At 42.8% G+C, this 19,649-nt stretch overlaps 1 protein-coding gene across 3 annotated transcripts in view; it reads right to left on the minus strand.

Moving 5' to 3' along the window:
• Positions 1-19,649, minus strand: part of STXBP3 (syntaxin binding protein 3) — a 49,026-nt gene that overhangs the window by 13,904 nt on the left and 15,473 nt on the right. For all 3 annotated transcript variants that reach the window (XM_084851585.1, XM_084851584.1, XM_084851583.1), the window contains 6 exons: positions 7,311-7,459; positions 6,394-6,484; positions 5,569-5,693; positions 2,787-2,891; positions 706-763; positions 250-315 (listed from right to left, as the gene is read on the minus strand). In XM_084851585.1, the coding sequence (XP_084707711.1) occupies positions 250-315; positions 706-763; positions 2,787-2,891; positions 5,569-5,693; positions 6,394-6,484; positions 7,311-7,459 (594 nt within the window). The remainder of the gene's footprint in view (positions 1-249; positions 316-705; positions 764-2,786; positions 2,892-5,568; positions 5,694-6,393; positions 6,485-7,310; positions 7,460-19,649) is intronic.

Genomic DNA, 19,649 nt, shown 5'->3' on the forward strand with positions numbered 1-19,649 from the left:
GGACCAGATGAACCATAGTCTGATCTTGTCCATGGAACCATATAGTATCTGCTCAGTTGAGGTCTACGTTTATTTCAACTATGGTTTGGGCACACAATGGTCACAGGACACAGGCCAAGAGGGAAAACTTTTACCCTGTCATACATCTATGCCAGCATAATCTGTCACAGACTCAGGCCATAGCCAAGTTAAAATCTTTTTTAAAAAAGCACAACATCCAAGCACACCATTATATAATATTCTGCTTACCTTGGTAATCTGTTTGCGGAAGTGGGGCATCTTCTTCATGAGCTGAGCCAGATTACTTAAAGACAGCTGGAAAATAATTCAAAAGTTCAGTCTTTAATTTCTACTATGTTTGAAGACTGGAAAACACCATGATAATCAGTTTTGAGATGTCTACTAAGACTGCAATCCTGTGCATAAGTGCATGGGAGAAAGTACCATTGAAGTTACAGGACCCCACTTCTGAGGTGATTATATTTAGGATTACACTGTAAACGTACCAACATGCTTAATTCACTACTCTAGAAGGTAAGTACCAAAAAGGACATCTTCCACACATTTGAAAGAAAGCCCAATGCACCTGCATTTCAGGGCATTTCACTTCCAAATCCATTTGGTTAATTGTGTAAAGGTATACTAAACTGATGACAGCTTAAAAGAACAGTTAATGCTAATTTAAAGTTAAAATGTATTTCTTACTTTCCCTTCCGTTGCCTTCCTTTTTGAAGAAACTTCTTTCATAAGCTTTGGTATTTCCCTGAAAAAGTAGAAGAAAATGACTTCTAAATATTTCTAAGTTAATAATAAATCTGAGTGTTGTCTATGGTGTCATCTGATTAATGAAATACAATGTTTAGAAAGCATTATATGTATTAATGCTTCAGTGTTTTCTGTGTCGCTTTAGATGCAATTGACAGCAAAAAATACAACTAAGCAGGGCTGGAGAAAATGAAAATATTATCTCTTACTTGTTAATATACCAATAAAACACATTGTGGGGGAGGGGGTTATATAAAGCTAAAAGAAGATACAAAACAAAACACAACACAACAAACAGCACAAGAAAATATAAAATATATAAAATATTCTCTGGCTGCAGAACTACTTATGCAGAAAAGGTATACCAGCCAGAGTTGGCCATTGATCTATTCCTTGTTCTAGAGGTCTACTTCACTGGGATCAGAGGAGAAGTGACGTAACTGAGTGTTACCAGCATAATAATGATATTGAACTCCAAATCCTCAAATTACCTCCACTGTTTCTTGTAGATGTTAAAGACTATAGAGGACATAACACTGTGAAACTCCACAGGATAGCTCCTAATGAACAAAACAGGAGTCTCCCAGCACCACCTGCTGGAATCAACTTAGCAGAGACAAACCAAGCCCTGCCACACCAACAATGCTATCAAAAGCCCCTGGAAGGTCTAGGAGAATTTACAGAGATATGCTCCCTCTGTTTATCTTATGATGATGATTATCCATTGGTGTGACCACAGCAGTTTAGCCACAAACCCGGTCTGAAACCAGATTGACTTCCTTAGTCTTGGTCCATTTCAGTCTTACGAAACAGAACACAAAGCTGGCCAGCCACCACTAGCTCTATCACCTTGCCCCTAACAGGGAGATTTGTGACCAGCTCATAATTCCAAAGATACAGGAAAGGATTTTTTTTGTTTGTTAAAGCAGTGGCCATAGACTCTTAAAAGTGGTCTCTTTAAGAGGGCCAGGGACTATTCCTCTCCTCACAGAAAAAATTACTAATAACTTGGGCCAATTTTTTTCAGCTAGCTAGAATCAGCCAGGAAAGGCAAGTATCTACCTTTCTCAACATTGAGCCCAGATGTTGAGACAGCAGCCCTCATCACACCGACTAATAGCCATGCTGGCTGCGGATGATGGGAATTGTAGCCCAACATATGGGGACCCAAGGATGGGAGAAGGCTGGTCTAGGGCATAGGCAGACCACTGCACTGCTACAAGGACATTTCTCACATCCTCAGGCCACAACTGTGATGAAATATCAAGGAGATGTTCAAGATGGAGTGGATGCGAGATCATGTATGTCTCGATCATGTATGTCTCTGACCAAGAAGGAATTTGAACACAAGTCTTCCAGGCTCAACTCCCAAACCTTACTATAAGCTGTGGACAACATTCATATTTAATACTGTATACATGCATGCATGCACACACACACGCAGAAGACAGGGTTTGAGCCAGACTAGGTTAGTGGAACCTAGGTCTAACTGATTTTAATGGGAACTAAGTCATGACTAAATTGTTCCAGTGATTTCAGTAGACCGAAGTTCAACTAACATACGCTGGAATCTTGTATCCACTTAACTGGGAGTAAGTGCCATTGAGCTGAATGAGAAACATCTGAGAAAACTTGTATAGGATTGCACTGATAATCTGGATCCAACTCTATACATACGCAATATCCTATACATGTCTTCTCAGAAATAAGTCCCATTGAGTTGAATGGGGCTCACTCCCAGGTGAGTGAGAATAGGACCTAAGCTAATGTTAGCTGAACTTAGGTCCCACTGAAATCAATTGGACAAGTTAAGCCATCACTTAAGTCTCACTGATTGCAGTGAGAACTAATTTCCACTAATGAGGTCTGGATCAAAATCTAATGTGTCAAATCCTAACTATTTATATTGAGAGTATGAATGTACATCCACACAGATGTGTGCATACACACACAGCTTTAAGCCTTACTTAGTAGTTTTCATATACTATGTAAAACTGCAAGAGACATTAAATATCACATACTCCAAAACATCTGCAATATGCTTGTGCCGCATTTTCACCCACAGGTCATCATCTTCCTCTAGAATAGCTTCCCTTTCTTTTCCACTCGCACCCTCTGTCTTATACCTAAACACAGGAAATAAACAAGTTACTAGTTGTAATTTATATAGATAAAGATGCAGAATACTTTTTTTACATAACTTAGTTATAAGAAAAAAGCATTTCAAAATGTTTAGTTTTAATATAAAGTATCAAGCATTTGATAACATATAAAAGCAAAAGTTGCACTTTTTAGAGATAAAGGCTGCACCCCTAAGCATATTTACTAAGTAACAAGTCCCTCTAAAGTCAGTGGCATTTACTCCCAAGTAAATATGCACAGGTTATGCTAAAAGGGTAATTATATTTGGTTCTAATTTCATTTATAAATCAGCAACAACTGAGATTCAAAATAGATTATCCTAAGACCAACAGTCAATTTATTTTGATCACCCTTCCCCAACCTGGTGTCTTCCAGATGTTTTGGACTTCAATCCCCTTCAGCCCCAGCTAGTATGGCCAATGGTCAGGAATTCTGGCAGCTGAAGTCTAAAACGTCTGGAGGGCACCAGGTTGGGGAAGGCAGATTTAGATAATTACATTTAGCTGCTTCTCCGATAACAGAACTTTGTTGTTACTCAGTTTCTTCATAACCCAATGTGTACAGAAGGTTCTTATTTTAAGACAGGGAAATAATCAAGCTATCACCTTCACATGCAGTCACAGAATAGACTCTGATACAGGGATTTAATTTACATATATCTAAACATGCTTAGCATTACATACTTCCAACAATTAAGCAGATTCCTAAGAACTGAAGGAATACAACAGAGCGTACTACTGCTATGTCAAGAAACACTGTTTATATGTATAGAAACTCACATAAACTGATTCAACCAGAAAGCAGTAGAAATACAAGAGGGGAAAAATGAAAAGTTAGTTCATGACTATATTATTTCATGACTCTATTACTCAGAAGAGCATTAGCTACTAAGGATCTGTTTCAGTAGAATACAGTTGTTACATCTATTCTTCCTCTGAATGTATTTCATAAGTTGAAATCTTGCTGTGGACATTTGTATTTTATTTATAAACATCAACAGCTGATTCTTGGCTTTCTACAATGTACCTTGACAGCAGCATACTCTCAAATATGTTAGTGAGAATGTGGGTTGATACACAGAGTAGTTTTCTAAATCCAGAAAAATACTTCACATTAGTATTTCAGCTCTAACTGGCATTATTTAAGTTTTACTACTAAGAGAAGGACTGTAGCCCAACACCCTGCTGCCATTTAATTCTAGGGATACTTCTAGAGAGAGAGGCTATCCCTCTCCAGGTGTTAGGCTCCTTTAAGATTGCCAACAGCACAAAACATGGCTTCTGCACCCCTTTATTTCATAATAGGAGGCAGCAGAGTTTGTTGGAGAGCAATAAGGTGGACTTCACAGCATTCCTATATGCTGTTAGCCACCTAGACACTTCTGTAGTTTGGCCTAACTAGCAGCTTTATAGTTAATTATGTGGGCCTTTCACACAGGCTGGCAATGTACAACTGTCCCCTTGAAGCTGTCCTCCAGCCGTATTACCTCATCCTGAGACAAGAAAGGTTTCACTTCCCATGGGAAAGAGAGCCCTCTTCCCTCACTGGGATGGGCAGAGGTAGCCTGTCAGCGCCTGAGCTTGGAGGGAGAAGAAACTTATAAAATCCAACCTACAGGCTTTGTCCTTTGGTCTCACTCCATGGGGCAAAGTGTGCTACTAGCCTGGAGAAACTTGTGGCTCTAGGAATTACTTCTCATCTTTCTTGGGGGCCCAGATAGACAACCAGCTTGTAACAAAGGTGCCTGCTTTGTCAACTAATAAGTGTGAGCTTTCTTTGCATATTTATTCTGCATCTATTTTCTATCAATAAACCGTCATCCTTTTGCACAAGTGGCTTTGTTTCATCTTGGTAATCTAAAAATCTATTTTGACTAGGCCTTGACAGAATCAGGACCCCAGATCAATACAGCATGTATGTTCCAAATTCAGTTTAAATACTTGTAGCATATCTGTTGTAAAAAGTAGATTTGTATTTCATATGTGGAATCAGCATGACAACAGAAGTTCACCCACGTCTATCTATAGACTACCTCTCTGCTAATATGAAGATAAGCACAAAAGAAAGCATGATATCATAAAGGGAGCTGTGGCACCAAAGTACTGTTTGGCACAGGGACATATCAGTACTTTAAAATTGGGGCAGCACTAGACTAAGGCTATGGAAATGCTTCATGTGCAACACAACCTTATATCAGTTTACTCAGAAGTAAGTCCTACTGTGCTCAGTAGGGCTTACTCACTAGCAAGTGCACTTAGGATTGCAGCCTTAGCCATTTTTTCATGAGCGGATAAGAAGCAACAATGACAGCTGCAAGAATTTCTACTGCCTCCAGTGAAGATTCTACCACAAATTCGTGTGCGCTTCAACTAGATATTCACTGTCCAAACCACATCAATAGATTACAAGCTTCCACGAGTTTCATTGCAGGCCATAAATAGGGGACTATCATCATGCACAACATACCAGAATCCTCCCTCTTTTATAGCAGAAAAGTTAGACTGCAGTCCTAAGCATGCTTTCTTGGAAATGTTCCATTTCAGTCAACAAGGAACAGACAAAGATAATTTGCGGGTAAAAGTATGCTTACAAGTTCATCTGGAAGTTACTGCACAATTCTATGAAGCTAAGTATAAAAGATCTAGATAAAGTTATACTTGCTTGTATGTATCATTTTCAATTGGTAGCAGATCATAAGCCATTGCTTGAAAAGTGAGTTCATGGAGCACAGTTGACACAGGGTCAAAGCCGCGATCTATTATTAACAGCTGGGAGTGGGTTTTGCCCTAAAATCAGAGAAAATCCCCCCTTTTAGGCACATAGAGCAGAAAAATGGAATACTGCACAGCCCTTTTGTCTCTGAAGTATTTAGGGTTCATTCCTATAGCTCTATTTAAAAACGGACGTGCAGCACCAGAAAGCCACAAAAACAGCGTGAAAGAAGGTCAAGTCATGATTTATTAATTTATGAGTCATCCTACAGCTGCAGTTCTCAGGACGACATACCTAACAAAAAACTATTCAGTTCATTCTAGCAGAAACAAGCCATAATACCCTACCCATGTGTTCCAATCAAGATCTTCCTCAGGGGCAATGGGTTCTAGTATCCTTTCCCTTCAAGGGGGAATCTTTTAGGTTCCTTCAAAGGAATCCACACTGAACAAATGGCATGTCAGATACTCCCCCCCCCCAAGACTTAACTGAAAGCAATACATTGGCCTATTCATGATCTTGGTAGTGCTAGAATAAGTTTTCCTATCTAGTGTTTGTGGCTTGCTTCTCCTTTTGCAGCTTAATAACCCTGTGAAATTCCATCCCCTTGCAGATGGAAGAGCAGTGCATAAGTACCTCTTTTCCAATGAATGCATTCCAAAATCCTTCAGAAACAGCCCGTGCAATGATACCTCCCTCCCAGCTACATTCCCAGAATAATGAAAGGTCTCTCCTGACCCCACCCTCCCAGAAGAAACTGAACTTTCACTCTACCTTTACTTGGCTTCGTTCATCAATTTTGTAGTAGTTTTCAAGCTTTTTCTCAACAAGCTGTGCGAGTTTGCTGGCGTTATCCAAAGGCTTGCTGAAAAGAGAAAAATATCCAAGCCTCTTCACTGAACAGTAATGTTGTTACGACATTAATGGATCTGTGAAGTGCATGTTCGTTAGCTAGTTGGGCTCATTTGCTTTGTGAGAATTCTAATGATTTGTCAGCTACAGAATATTTTCTACATAGGAAGTAACATAGGAAGCCGTCTTACAGAGTCAGACCACTGGTCCATAGCTCAGTACTGTCTGCACCAACTGGCAACAGCTCTTCAGGGCTTCACTTGCCCAACACTACCTAGAGATACTAGAAATTGAACCCAGACATTATATAGGCAAAGCATGCACTGTACCACTAAGCTATAGTCCTTCCCTGCAATCATTTAGTCTGAATAAAGTGAGTTGACAGGATGGAACTCACTAGCAAGGGGCACTATTGCCATCAGCCACTTGACTAGGTGTGCAGAGTTCTTTCCTCCCCAGACTTAAGAACTGGAGTTTGGAAAAATGTTAAAGAACAAGGGTACCTCCAGAAGCCCTGGGAGTTCTGAAGCTTTTACGAATGAACAGTCTCACCCAAGACGTTTTCCCTTTGATGTAGAACTCATTTCCCTGTTTATCTCCTTCTCCCCACATAGTCCTCAATTTCCAAACAAGCCGAAAGTGCCTTCAACATAGAAGACAGACATGACAGTATAATGTCCTGGATTTTCCCCTCCTGCACTTTTAATTGATTGCATTGCTTCCTTACATTTCAGAATTGGTAACCCACTGAATTTTCAGACTGCTCAGAGCATGGGACCCCATTTTTATCAAACTAATAGGACAGTTGCAGTAGTTTAAAACAAAATTTCTTGTCCTACCTTTTGTATCTTACACCGGGATTTTCTTCTAGAGTGGCACATAATGTAACAATTTGCTCAGCTATTTGCTCCATTACATTGTCATTTGTCTTTTCTATGTTGGGACTGTAGCAACGGTAGAATGGATTTGGGACATCAAGAGTAAACACCTAAGTCAAGAAATAGTTTCAATATAGACTGCTTTAGGAACCACAATGTAAGAGTAATAGGTAGAAGACTATTTGATAACTATGATTTTCTTAAAATGTACCCAAAAGGAATACCTATGCTAACATGGCCTAATGATACCATTTTTTTTTAACCTCAGATCTCTTCTTCTCTGTCCACTTGAGGCAATATGCTCCTCATTCTCACTCTTTCTCTGCAACTGTCTTCCACTTTCTCCTCTTACTTACAGACTGTACATCTGTTCACTACCTGCACACATGATGGACCCCGAGGCAGTCAGAACTAAGTTCAATTTGACACAGAGTAATGCAGTGTGAACTTCTTATTGCACGATTTAGAATCAGACTAAAAAGAATAGGGAAGACCCACAGATCAGTTAGATATGAGCTCACTAATATTCCTATTAATAATAATTAATAATATTAGGAAATGAATATTCCTAATCATAGAATCCCCCTTCATGGATCACTGCCTTGTTCTGGCGAAGGGGCTTGCGTAACTCAGTGAAGCCATAAGCTATGCTGTGCAGGGCAACCCAAGACAGACAGGTCATGGCAGAGAGTTCTGACAAAATGTGGTCCACTGGAGAAGGAAATGGCAACACACTCCAGTATTCTTGCCAAGAAAACCCCATGGTACGAAAGGAACTTACCTGGTCCCACAGCTTGCTTCGCGGTGGGGGGGAGGCGCTTCGGTTCTCCCCCCGAAGTTCAGGCCGGGGGGGGGAGGCGCCCCGCCTCGCCTGGCCGAAATTCAGGCTGGGGAGAAGCGCCCCGTCTCCCCGGCCGCGAAATACAAAAGTGAAAAAAACAACAACACAAACCCGTGATAGGCTACGTAACGATTAACGTAGCCTATCACGGCTAGATTTCCAAAGTCCGCCGTGATAGGCTACGTAAATCGTTACGTAGCCTATCACGGGTGACTTTGAAAAAAAAAAAGCGCGTATGCAAATGGCAGCGCCCATGGGCGCCGCCATTTGCATTCCTTATTTGGTCCCGGTAATCTACGTAAAGATTTACGTAGACTACGGCGAAAATAAGGGCAACGCTATTTGCGTTGCCCTTATTTTCGCCATAGTCTACGTAAATCTTTACGTAAACTACTGGGACCAAATAAGGAAAGCAAATGGCGGTGCCCATGGGCGCCGCCATTTGCACACACTTTTTTTTTTCTCCCCAAAGTCACCCGTGATAGGCTACGTAACGATTTACGTAGCCTATCACGGCTGACTTTGGAAATCTAGCCATGATAGGCTACGTTAATCGTTACGTAGCCTATCACAGGTGTGTTGTTTTTTTTTACTTTTATTTTGTAATGGCGGCGGCGGCGGCAGCCAGTCGGAAGACCAGCCGCCGCCCCCGCCCCCAACGAAACGCCCCCAAACTCCCGCCGGGACCCGCCGCCGAGAGGGACATTCGAGGGAGGTAAGTCCCATCCCGGGGGGGGGGGGGCGGAGAATTTCACCAACAATTTCGGGGGGGCCGAATGTGTTGGCATTCGGCCTCCCCGAGATTCGTGGAGAAATTCTCCGCCATCCCTATGGAAGGTATCACAAGGCTAAAAGATATGACGCCGGAAGATGAGCCCCTCAGGTCGGAAGGTGTCCAATATACTACTGGGGAAGAGCAGAGGGAATTTCCAAGTAGCGCCAGAAAGAGTGAAGCGGCTAGGCCAAAGCCAAAAGGACACTCAGCTGTGGATGTGTCTGGTGGTGAAAAGAAAATCCGATGCTGTAATGAACAATATTGTTTAGGAACCTGGAATGTAAGATCAATGAATCAAGGTAAGCTGGAGGTGGTCAAACATGAGATGGCAAGACTGAACATCGACATCTTGGGAATCAGTGAACTAAAATGGACAGGCATGGGCAAATTTAATTCAGGTGACCATATCTACTACTTTGGGCAAGAATCCCTTACAAGAAATGGAGTAGCACTCATAGTCAACAAAAGGGTGGGAAAAGCAGTACTGGGGTACAATCTCAAAAACGATAGAATGATCTCAGTACGAATCCAAGGCAAACCATTCAGCATCACAGTAATTCAAGTCTATGCCCCAACCACTGATGCCGAAGAAGCTGAGATTGATCGGTTCTATGAAGACCTACAACACCTTCCAGAACTAACACCAAAAAAAGATGTCCTCTTCATCATAGGGGATTGGAATGCTAAAGTACGAAGTCAAGAAATAACCGGGATAACAGGCAAGCATGTCCTTGGTGTACAAAATGAAGGAGGACAAAGGCTAATAGAGTTTTGCCAAGAGAACACGCTGATCATAGCAAACACTCTTTTTCAACAGAACAAGAGGCGACTCTACACATGGACATCACCAGATGGTCAATATCGAAATCAGATTGATTATGTCCTTTGCAGCCAAAGATGGAGAAGCTCTATACAGTCAGTAAAAACAAGACCTGGAGCTGACTGCGGATCAGATCATGAGCTTCTTGTTGCAAAATTTCAGCTTAAATTGAAGAACGTATGGAAAACCACTAAACCATTCAAGTATGACCTCAATCATATCCCTTATGAATATACAGCGGAGGTGAGGAATAGATTTCAGGGATTAGACCTGATAGACAGAGTGCCTGAGGAACTATGGACAGAGGTGCGTAACATTGTTCAGGAGGCAGCAACTCAATCCATCCCAAAGAAAAAGAAATGCAAGAAAGCCAAGTGGCTGTCTGATGAGGCTTTAGAAGTAGCTGAGGAAAGAAGGGAAGCGAAAAGCAAGGGAGAAAGGGGAAGATATATCCAACTGAATGCAGAGTTCCAGAGAATAGCAAGGAGAGACAAGAAGGCCTTCTTAAATGAACAATGCAAAGAAATCGAGGAAAACAAGGGAATGGGAAAGACTAGAGATCTCTTCAAGAAAATTGGAGATCTCAAGGGAACGTTTTGTGCAAAGACGGGCATGATAAAGGATAAAGAAGGCAGGGACCTAACAGAAGCAGATGAGATTAAGAAGAGGTGGAAAGAATACACAGAAGAACTCTACAGGAAAGATCTGAATGTCCCTGATAGCCATGATAGTGCGGTCACTGAACTTGAGCTGGACATTCTAGAGAGTGAAGTCAAGTGGGCCTAAGGAAGCATTAGTAACAACAAAGCTAGCGGAGATGACAGTATTCCAGCTGAGCTATTTAAAATCCTAAAAGATGATGCTGTTCAAGTGCTGCACTCAATATGCCAACACATTTGGAACACTCAACAGTGGCCGCAAGACTGGAAAAGGTCAGTTTACATTCCAATTCCAAGGAAGGGCAATGCCAAAGAGTGTTCAAACTACCGCACCATTGCGCTCATTTCACATGCCAGCAAGGTGATGCTCAAAATTCTACAAGCTAAGCTTCAGCAGTATGCGAACCGAGAACTACCGGAAGTACAAGCTGGGTTTAGAAGAGGCAGAGGAACTAGAGATCAAATCGCCAACACTCGCTGGATCATGGAGAAAGTAAGAGAATTCCAGAAAAACATCTATTTCTGCTTCATTGACTATGCTAAAGCCTTTGATTGCGTGGATCACAACAAACTGTGGCAAATTCTTAAAGTGATGGGAGTACCAGACCACCTTACCTGTCTCCTGAGAAACCTGTACGAGGGTCAAGAAGCAACAGTAAGAACATGGAACAACCGATTAGTTCAAAATTGGGAAAGGAGTACAACAAGGCTGCATATTGTCACCCTTCTTATTTAACTTATATGCAGAGTACATCATGAGAAACGCCGGGTTGGATGAATCACAGGTCGGAATTAAGATTGCTGGGAGAATTATCAACAACCTCAGATACGCAGACGATACCACCCTAATGGCAGAAAGCGAAGAGGATCTCAAGAGCCTCTTGTTGAGGGTGAAAGTGGAGAGTGCAAAAGCTGGTTTGAAACACAACATTAAAAAAACGAAGATCATGGCATCTGGCCCCAGCACTTCCTGGCATATAGAAGGGGAAGAAACGGAAGCAGTGACAGATTTTATTTTCTTGGGCTCCAAGATCACCGCAGACAGTGATTGTAGCCATGACATTAAAAGACGCTTGCTCCTTGGGAGGAAAGCTATGGCAAACCTAGACAGCATAGTAAGAATCAGAGACATCACCTTGCCGACAGAGGTCCGTCTAATCAAGCTATGGTTTTCCCAGTAGTAATGTATGGCTGCGAGAGCTGGACTATAAGGAAGGCTGAGCGCCGAAGAATTGATGCTTTCGAACTGTGGTGCTGGAGAAGACTCTTACGAGTCCCCTGGACTGCAAGGAGGTCAGATCAGTCAATCCTAAAGGAAATCAACCCTGAGTGCTCATTGGAAGGACAGATACTGAAGCTGAAGCTCCAATATTTTGGCCACCTAATGCGAAGAGAAAACTCTCTGGAAAAGACCCTGATGCTGGGAAAGACTGAAGGCAAAAGGAGAAGAGGACGACAGAGGATGAGATGGCTAGATAGCATCACTGATGCAATGAATATGAACTTGAGCACACTCCAGGAGAGAGTGCAGGACAGGAAGGCCTGGCATGCTATCTATCTATCTATCTATCTATCTATCTATCTATCTATCTATCTATCTATCTATTTAATTTCTATACAGCCCAATAGCTGAAGCTCTCTGGGCAGTTCACAAAAATTAACACCAAACAACACACAATAAAACAATTTAAAATATATAGAACATTAAAACCACAATATAACAATACAACCAGAATAAAACCTAGCAGCAGTGCAGGAGTTTAAAATACAGATTTAAAACAGCAAAGATAAAAATTTAGAAAACTAAAATGCTAAAATGCCTGGGAAAATAAAAAGGTCTTCACCTGGCGCCGAAAGGAATACAATGTAGGTGCCAGGCGAACCTCACTAGGGAGCTCATTCCAGAGCCGGGGTGCCATAGCAGAAAAAGCCCTCCTCCTATTAGCCACCCGCCTCACTTCCTTTGGCAGGGGCTCACGGAGAAGGGCCACAACCGTAAGGTCTGGGCAGGCACATATGGGAGGAGGCGATCCTTCAGGTAACCTGGCCCCAAGCCGTTAAGGGCTTTGAATGTTAACACCAGCACTTTGAATCGGGCCCGGAAATGGACTGGCAGCCAGTACAGCTGGAAAAGTACTGGCGTAATATGAGCTCGCAGGCCAGTCCCTGTTAACAATCGTGCTGCCCTATTTTGGACCAGCTGAAGTTTCCGGACCGTTTTCAAAGGCAGCCCCACGTATAACGCACTGCAGTAATCCAGACGAGAAGTTATCAGAGCATGGATAACTGTAGCTAGGCTATCTCTGTCCAGATAAGGGCATAGTTGGTATACCAGCCTAAGCTGATAAAAAGTGCTCCGTGCCACTGAGTTCACCTGTGCCTCAAGTGACAGTTCTGGATCCAAGAGCACCCCCAAACTACGAACCCGATCCTTTAGGGGGAGTGCAACCCCCTCCAGAACAGGTTGAATATCACCTAGCCGGGCAGACGAACCACCCACTAACAGTACCTCCGTCTTGTCTGGATTGAGTTTCAGTTTATTGGCCCTCATCCAGTCCATTACCATGCCCAGGCACTGATTCAGAACAGCCACTGCCTCACCTGGTTTTGATGAGAAAGAGAGGTAGAGCTGGGTGTCATCTGCATATTGATGCAGCCCACACCTCCGGATAACCTCCCCCAGCGGTTTCATGTAGATGTTAAACAGCATGGGGGATAGAATAGAGCCCTGTGGAACCCCATGGCACAATTGCCATGGCACAGAGCAATAATCCCCCAGCACCACCTTCTGGAATCGGCCATCCAAGTAGGAGCGGAACCACTGTAGTGCAGTGCCTCCAACTCCTAACCCAGACAACCTATCCGGAAGGATACCATGGTCGATGGTATTGAAAGCCGCTGAGAGGTCCAGGAGAATCAACAGGGTCGCACTCCCCCTGTCCCTCTCCTGGCAGAGGTCATCCCACAGGGTGACCAAGGCAGTTTCCGTTCCAAAACCAGGCCTGAAGCCTGATTGAAATGGATCTAGATAATCCGTTTCATTCAACAGTGCCTGGAGCTGTTCTACAACCACCCGCTCAAACACCTTGCCCAGGAAGGGGATGTTGGCCACTGGCCTATAATTGTTAACATCCTCTGGGTCCAGGTTAGGCTTTTTCAGGAGTGGTCTAACTACTGCCTCTTTTAAAGCGGCAGGCACCACTCCCTCTCTCAAGGAGGAATTTACAACCTCCTGGACCCAGCCAGACATCCCCTCCTTGTTTGATTTAATAAGCCATGAAGGGCAAGGGTGCTATGGTCCATGGGGTCACAAAGAGTCGGACACGACTGAACGACTGAACAACAACAATCATAGAATCATAGAAGAGTAGGGTTGGAAGGGGCCTACAAGTCCATCAAGTCCAACCCCCTGCTCAATGCAGGAATCCAAGTCAGGGCATCCCTGACAGATGGCTGTCCAGCCTCATCTTGAATGCCTCCGGTGTGGGAGAGCCCACCACCTCCCTAGGTCATTGGTTCCATTGTCGTATTGCTCTAACAGTCAGGAAGTTTATCCTGATGTTCAGCCGGAATCTGGCTTCCTGTAACTTGAGCCCATTATTCCGTGTCCTACACTCTGGGATGACTGAGAAGAGATCCTGGCCTTCCTCTCTGTGACAACCTTTCAAGTACTTGAAGAGCGCTATCATATCTCCCCTCGGTCTTCTCAAGGCTAAACATGCTCAGTTCTTTCAGTCTCCCTTCATAGGGCTTTGTTTCCAGTCCCCTGATCATCTTTGTTGCCCTCCTCTGAACCCTCTCCAGTTTGTCTGCATCCTTCTTAAAGTGCGGTGCCCAGAACTGGACACAGTACTCCAGATGAGGCCCAACCAGTGCTGAGTAGAGGGGAACTAGTACCTCCCGGGATTTGGAAGCTATGCTTCTATTAATGCAGCCCAAAAGAGCATTTGCCTTTTTTTTGCAGCCACATCACATTGTTGGTTCATATTCAGCTTATGATCGACAACAATTCCAAGGTTCTTCTCGCTTGTAATGTTGTTGAGCCACGTATCCCCCATCTTGTAACTGTGCATTTGCTTTCTTTTTCCTAGGTGCAGAACTTGGCATTTATCCCTATTAAATGTCATTCTGTTGTTTTCTGCCCAGCGCTCCAGTCTATCAAGATCACTTTGAATTTTTTTTCTGTCTTCCAAAGTATTAGCTATCTCGCCCAATTTTGTGTCATCTGCAAATATGATCAGCATGCCCTGCACCTCCTCCTCCAAGTCATTAATAAAAATGTTGAAGAGCACTGGGCCCAGGACTGAGCCCTGCGGTGCCCCGCTCGTTACCTCTCCCCAGTTTGAAGGTCCCATTGATAAGCACTCTTTGAGTCCGATTCTGTAGCCAACTGTGGATCCACTAGATCGTTGTTTCATCTAGTCCACTTTGAGCTAGTTTGCTCATCAGGATATCATGGGGCACTTTGTCAAAAGCTTTGCTGAAGTCAAGGTATATTAAGTCTACAGCTTTCCCATGGTCCACAAGGGCGGTTACTTGATCAAAAAATAAGATCAGATTCATCTGGCAGGACTTGTTCTTGACAAATATTCATTAGGAATCCTAATATTCCTAATGAATATGCACTGGAGGTGAAGAATAGATTTAAGGGACTAGATTCAGTAGATAGGGTCCCGGAAGAACTATGGACAGAAGTTCGCAACATCGTTCAGGAGGTGGCAACAAAAAACATCCCAAAGAAAAAGAAAACCAAGAAGGCAGGATGGCTGTCTGCTGAGACACAGGAAGTAGCCCAAGAAAGAAGGAAAGCAAAGGGCAACAATGAAAGGGGGAGATATGCCCAATTAAATGCAAAATTCCAGAGGTTAGCCAGAAGAGATAAGGAATTATTTTTAAACAAGCAATGCGCGGAAGTGGAAGAAGTTAATAGAATAGGAAGGACAAGAGACCTCTTCCAGAAATTAGAAACATCGGAGGTAAATTCAGGGCAAAAATGGGTATGATCAAAAACAAAGATGGCAAGGACCTAACAGAAGCAGAAGAGATCAAGAAAAGGTGGCAACAATATATGGAAGATCTGTATAGGAAGAATAATAATATTGGGGATAGATTTGATGTTGTGGTCAGTGAGTTAGAGCCAGACATCCTGAAGAGTGAGGTTGAATGGGCCTTAAGAAGCATTGCTAATAACAAGGCAGCAGGAGACGACGGTATCCCAGCTGAACTGTTTAAAATCTTGCAAGATGATGCTGTCAAGGTGATGCATGCCATATGCCAGCAAATTTGGAAAACACAAGAATGGCCAACAGATTGGAAAAGATCAACTTATATCCCCGTACCAAAAAAGGGAAGCACCAAAGAATGTTCAAACTATCGAACAGTGGTACTTCTTTCACATGCCAGGAAGGTAATACTCAAGATCTTGCAAGGTAGACTCCAGCAATTCATGAAACGAGAATTGCCAGATGTACAAGCTGGGTTTAGAAAAGGTAGAGGAACTAGAGACCAAATTGCCAATATCCGCTGGGTAATGGAGAAAGCCAGGGAGTTTCAGAAAAAACATCTATTTCTGTTTTACTGACTATTCTAAAGCCTTTGACTGTGTGGATCATAAAAAAATTGTGGCAAGTTCTTGGTGGTATGGGGATACCAAATCATTTTGTCTGCCTCCTGAGGAATCTGTATAATGACCAAGTAGCAACGGTAAGAACAGACCACGGATCAACAGACTGGTTTAAGATTGGGAAAGGAGTACAGCAGGGTTGTATACTCTCACCCTATCTATTCAACCTGTACATAGAGTACATCATGCGACGTGCTGGCCTTGATGAATCCAAGGCTGGAGTTAAAATTGCTGGAAGAAACATTAACAAACGGCCCTTCTCCGTGAGCCCCTGCCAAAGGAAGTGAGGCGGGTGGCTACTAGGAGGAGGGCTTTTTCTGCTGTGGCACCCCGGCTCTGGAATGAGCTCCCTAATGAGGTTCGCCTGGCGCCTACATTGTATTCCTTTCGGCGCCAGGTGAAGACCTTTTTATTTTCCCAGGCATTTTAGCATTTTAGCTTTCTAAATTTTTATCTTTGCTGTTTTAAATCTGTATTTTAAATTCCTGTGCTGCTGCTAGGTTTTATTGTGGTTGTATTGTTATAATGTGGTTTTAATGTTCTATATATTTTAAATTGTTTTATTGTGCATTGCTTGGATTTAATTTTTGTGAACCGCCCAGAGAGCTTCGGCTATTGGGCGGTATAGAAATGAAATAAATAAATAAATAAACTATCTCCGATATGCAGATGATACCAGTTTGATGGCTGAAAGCAAGGAGGAGCTGAGGAACCTCATGACGAAGGTGAAAGAAGAAAGTGCAAAAGCTGGGTTGCAGTTAAACCTCAGAAAAGCCAAAATTATGGCAACCAGCTTGATTGATAACTGGCAAATAGAGGGAGAAAACGTGGAGGCAGTGACAGACTTTGTCTTTCTAGGCACAAAGATTACTGCAGACGCTGACTGCAGCCATGAAATCAGAAGACGTTTACTTCTTGGGAGGAGAGCAATGACAAATCTTGATAAAATAGTGAAGAGCAGAGACATCACACTGACAACAAAGGTCCACATAGTTCAAGCAATGGTATTCCCCGTAGTAACCTATGACTGCGAGAGCTGGACCATAAGGAAGGCTGAGCAAAGGAAGGTAGATGCTTTTGAACTGTGGTGTTGGAGCAAAATTCTGAGAGTGCCTTGGACTGCAAGAAGATCAAACCAGTCCATCCTCCAGGAAATAAAGCCAGACTGCTCACATGAGGGAATGATATTAAAGGCAAAACTGAAGTACTTTGGCCACATAATGAGAAGACAGGATACCCTGAAGAAGATGCTGATGCTAGGGAAAGTGGAAGGCAAAAGGAAGAGGGGCCAACCAAGGGCAAGATGGATGGATGGATGGATATCTGTAGTCAATGAAGCGTAGTCAATTCTGGAGGTGATGGACTCGACCTTGGGGGAGCTGGGGGTGGCGACGGCCGACAGGAAGCTTTGGCGTGGGCTGGTCCATGAAGTCACGAAGAGTCAGAAACGACTGAACGAATAAACAACAAACAATGCAGTGTGAAAATAATCTTCAAGGGAATGGAGCCTGAAACACAGAATTTAGCAGGGGGGAAATCTCAACAGATGACCACTAAGTCTAAATAGCTATAATTTAATGCACATTTTCTTTGTTCTGGCTTTTCGCCATTTGTAGATTTTCGCCATTTTCTGTTCCATAAGCAACTTCTATGGCTTATGGAACATGCCTCTGGAGAAAGAAGAAAAAACTGTACGAGTATGGGGTTCAGGTAACAAATAGTCTGAACAGTATAGAAAATTGACTGGAAGCTGGGGTTGGTGCAGAAATCTCACTCTTGGACCTCTGGAAAAAAAAACCCTCTGGATTCTAAAGAATTTAGGAGAAAATGCCTGCACACTTTACATTTTCTCTGTCCTGCTATCATGGTTGGCAACTTTTTCTAAAAGGAGTAGAAATACCATGCTAAGCATTACATATTTGACAACATGCAGTGCTCAAAACATGCAGTTTTCTAGTCATTTTTGAAACCATTATTCTTACATAACTTGATATTATTTAAGAAGCAAAGCAACCACCACATAGCAAGTGTTATTTACAAACATCACGTTTTTAAAGTGAACTTTAAGAGCAGTCACCTCTTGCCATTTACTAATGAAGTTCTCGGAACTTCACATCTTCCTGCTGTCAAAATAACTTCCCTCTCCAATCTGAGTGTATTGCCAGGAGTACACTGACAAAGTCCAAACAGGAATTTCCTTTCAGCATAAAACTTGAACAATGTTTTATAGAAATGTGGCTACTCAAACCTGTTCTTTCCTGGAGTATGAAGCCCTTTGCTGTCCTCTATGAAAAAAGATTCAAGATAAGGGAGGGAATCTCTCAAGCACAGGAATGCACCACAATGGAAATACAGTGAGAAACAGTTGGGCTTATCCAGAAGATCAGCTGAACCATGCCTCTAAGACATTTTAGCTTTTGCAGAATATTTCCACAAGTCCCAGTTCAAAGGAAATATATCCAGCACACATATAGCGGCCAGGAAAGATCACTTGGGGTTAGATGATGTGACCCAACACAAGGCAGGGAGTATTCAGCCTGCAAAGAAGCAGCTTCCATTGGAACTGATGTTGACAATTTTCAGGAAGGAAGTATGGAGAAGCCTGTTGACAGTTTTGTCTCCTCAAAAACAAGGGAAAACGTGAAACTGACACACTCTAGACCAGTTCACACAGAGAGGTTATACAGGTGGCAGGATGCAGGAGTAAACCTAGGGTTACATACTCTCCATCACATGTATAATCTCTCATGAAAACTCACATAGTTTGTGCACTGTAAAAAAAGGGGGAAGACACAATCTAATCCTATTTATGTTGGCATTTATATATGTATGTTCCAATTCTCCTTAAAAGTCAAATGTGTAGAAAAAGAGAGTACAAGCACCAAAGCCACTGTAAACTTGCCCTTTGCCTCGAGACTAATCAAGTTTTGGACCCATGAAAATCTCTTTGCAGATGGAATAGTGGTGTTAGCACAACATGGCAAAGGTACTGGACAAGTAAGAGATTACATGCATGACTTATTGGCCCTAGAATCATAGGGTTGAAAAGGGCCTACAAGACCATTGAGTCCAACCCCCTGCTCAATGCAGGAAGCCTGATTCCCAAGTGGTCTCCCATCCAAGTACTAACCAGGGCTAACCCTGCTTAGCTTCCAAGATCAGACAAGATCAGGCACATCCAGCCAGCTGCCCTGTTTGCACATAATGACAATCCATCCGTTTAAAAACTGAAGGGTTGTCATGCATGAGCAGGCATACTGCCTGCAGTACACCCACAGTTAGCTCCTTCACAGTGTGTGAACCCAGACCACTGGATTGTTTAGGGTCTAACTAACCCAACAGTTAACTGAACATATCATGGGATAGAAGAGGGTGAGACTAAGACCTGATATGCACATAATGACAAACCATGATTAATTAAACCATGGGTTGTTGAACGTGGGTTGTCATTACATGTGAACCCAGAGCTAGGGGTTAACTATGGGTTGTTAACCATGAACAACCCACAAAGAGAACCCATGGTTTGTTGTTTGGTTGTGAACTGTGGGTTGTTTAAGTCATGGGTTACCGTTATATGTGAAC

This window comes from Heloderma suspectum, chromosome 4 (assembly GCF_057233095.1).
Source record: "Heloderma suspectum isolate Gila_16-S chromosome 4, 16-S_ref, whole genome shotgun sequence".
Classification (NCBI taxonomy): domain Eukaryota; kingdom Metazoa; phylum Chordata; class Lepidosauria; order Squamata; family Helodermatidae; genus Heloderma; species Heloderma suspectum.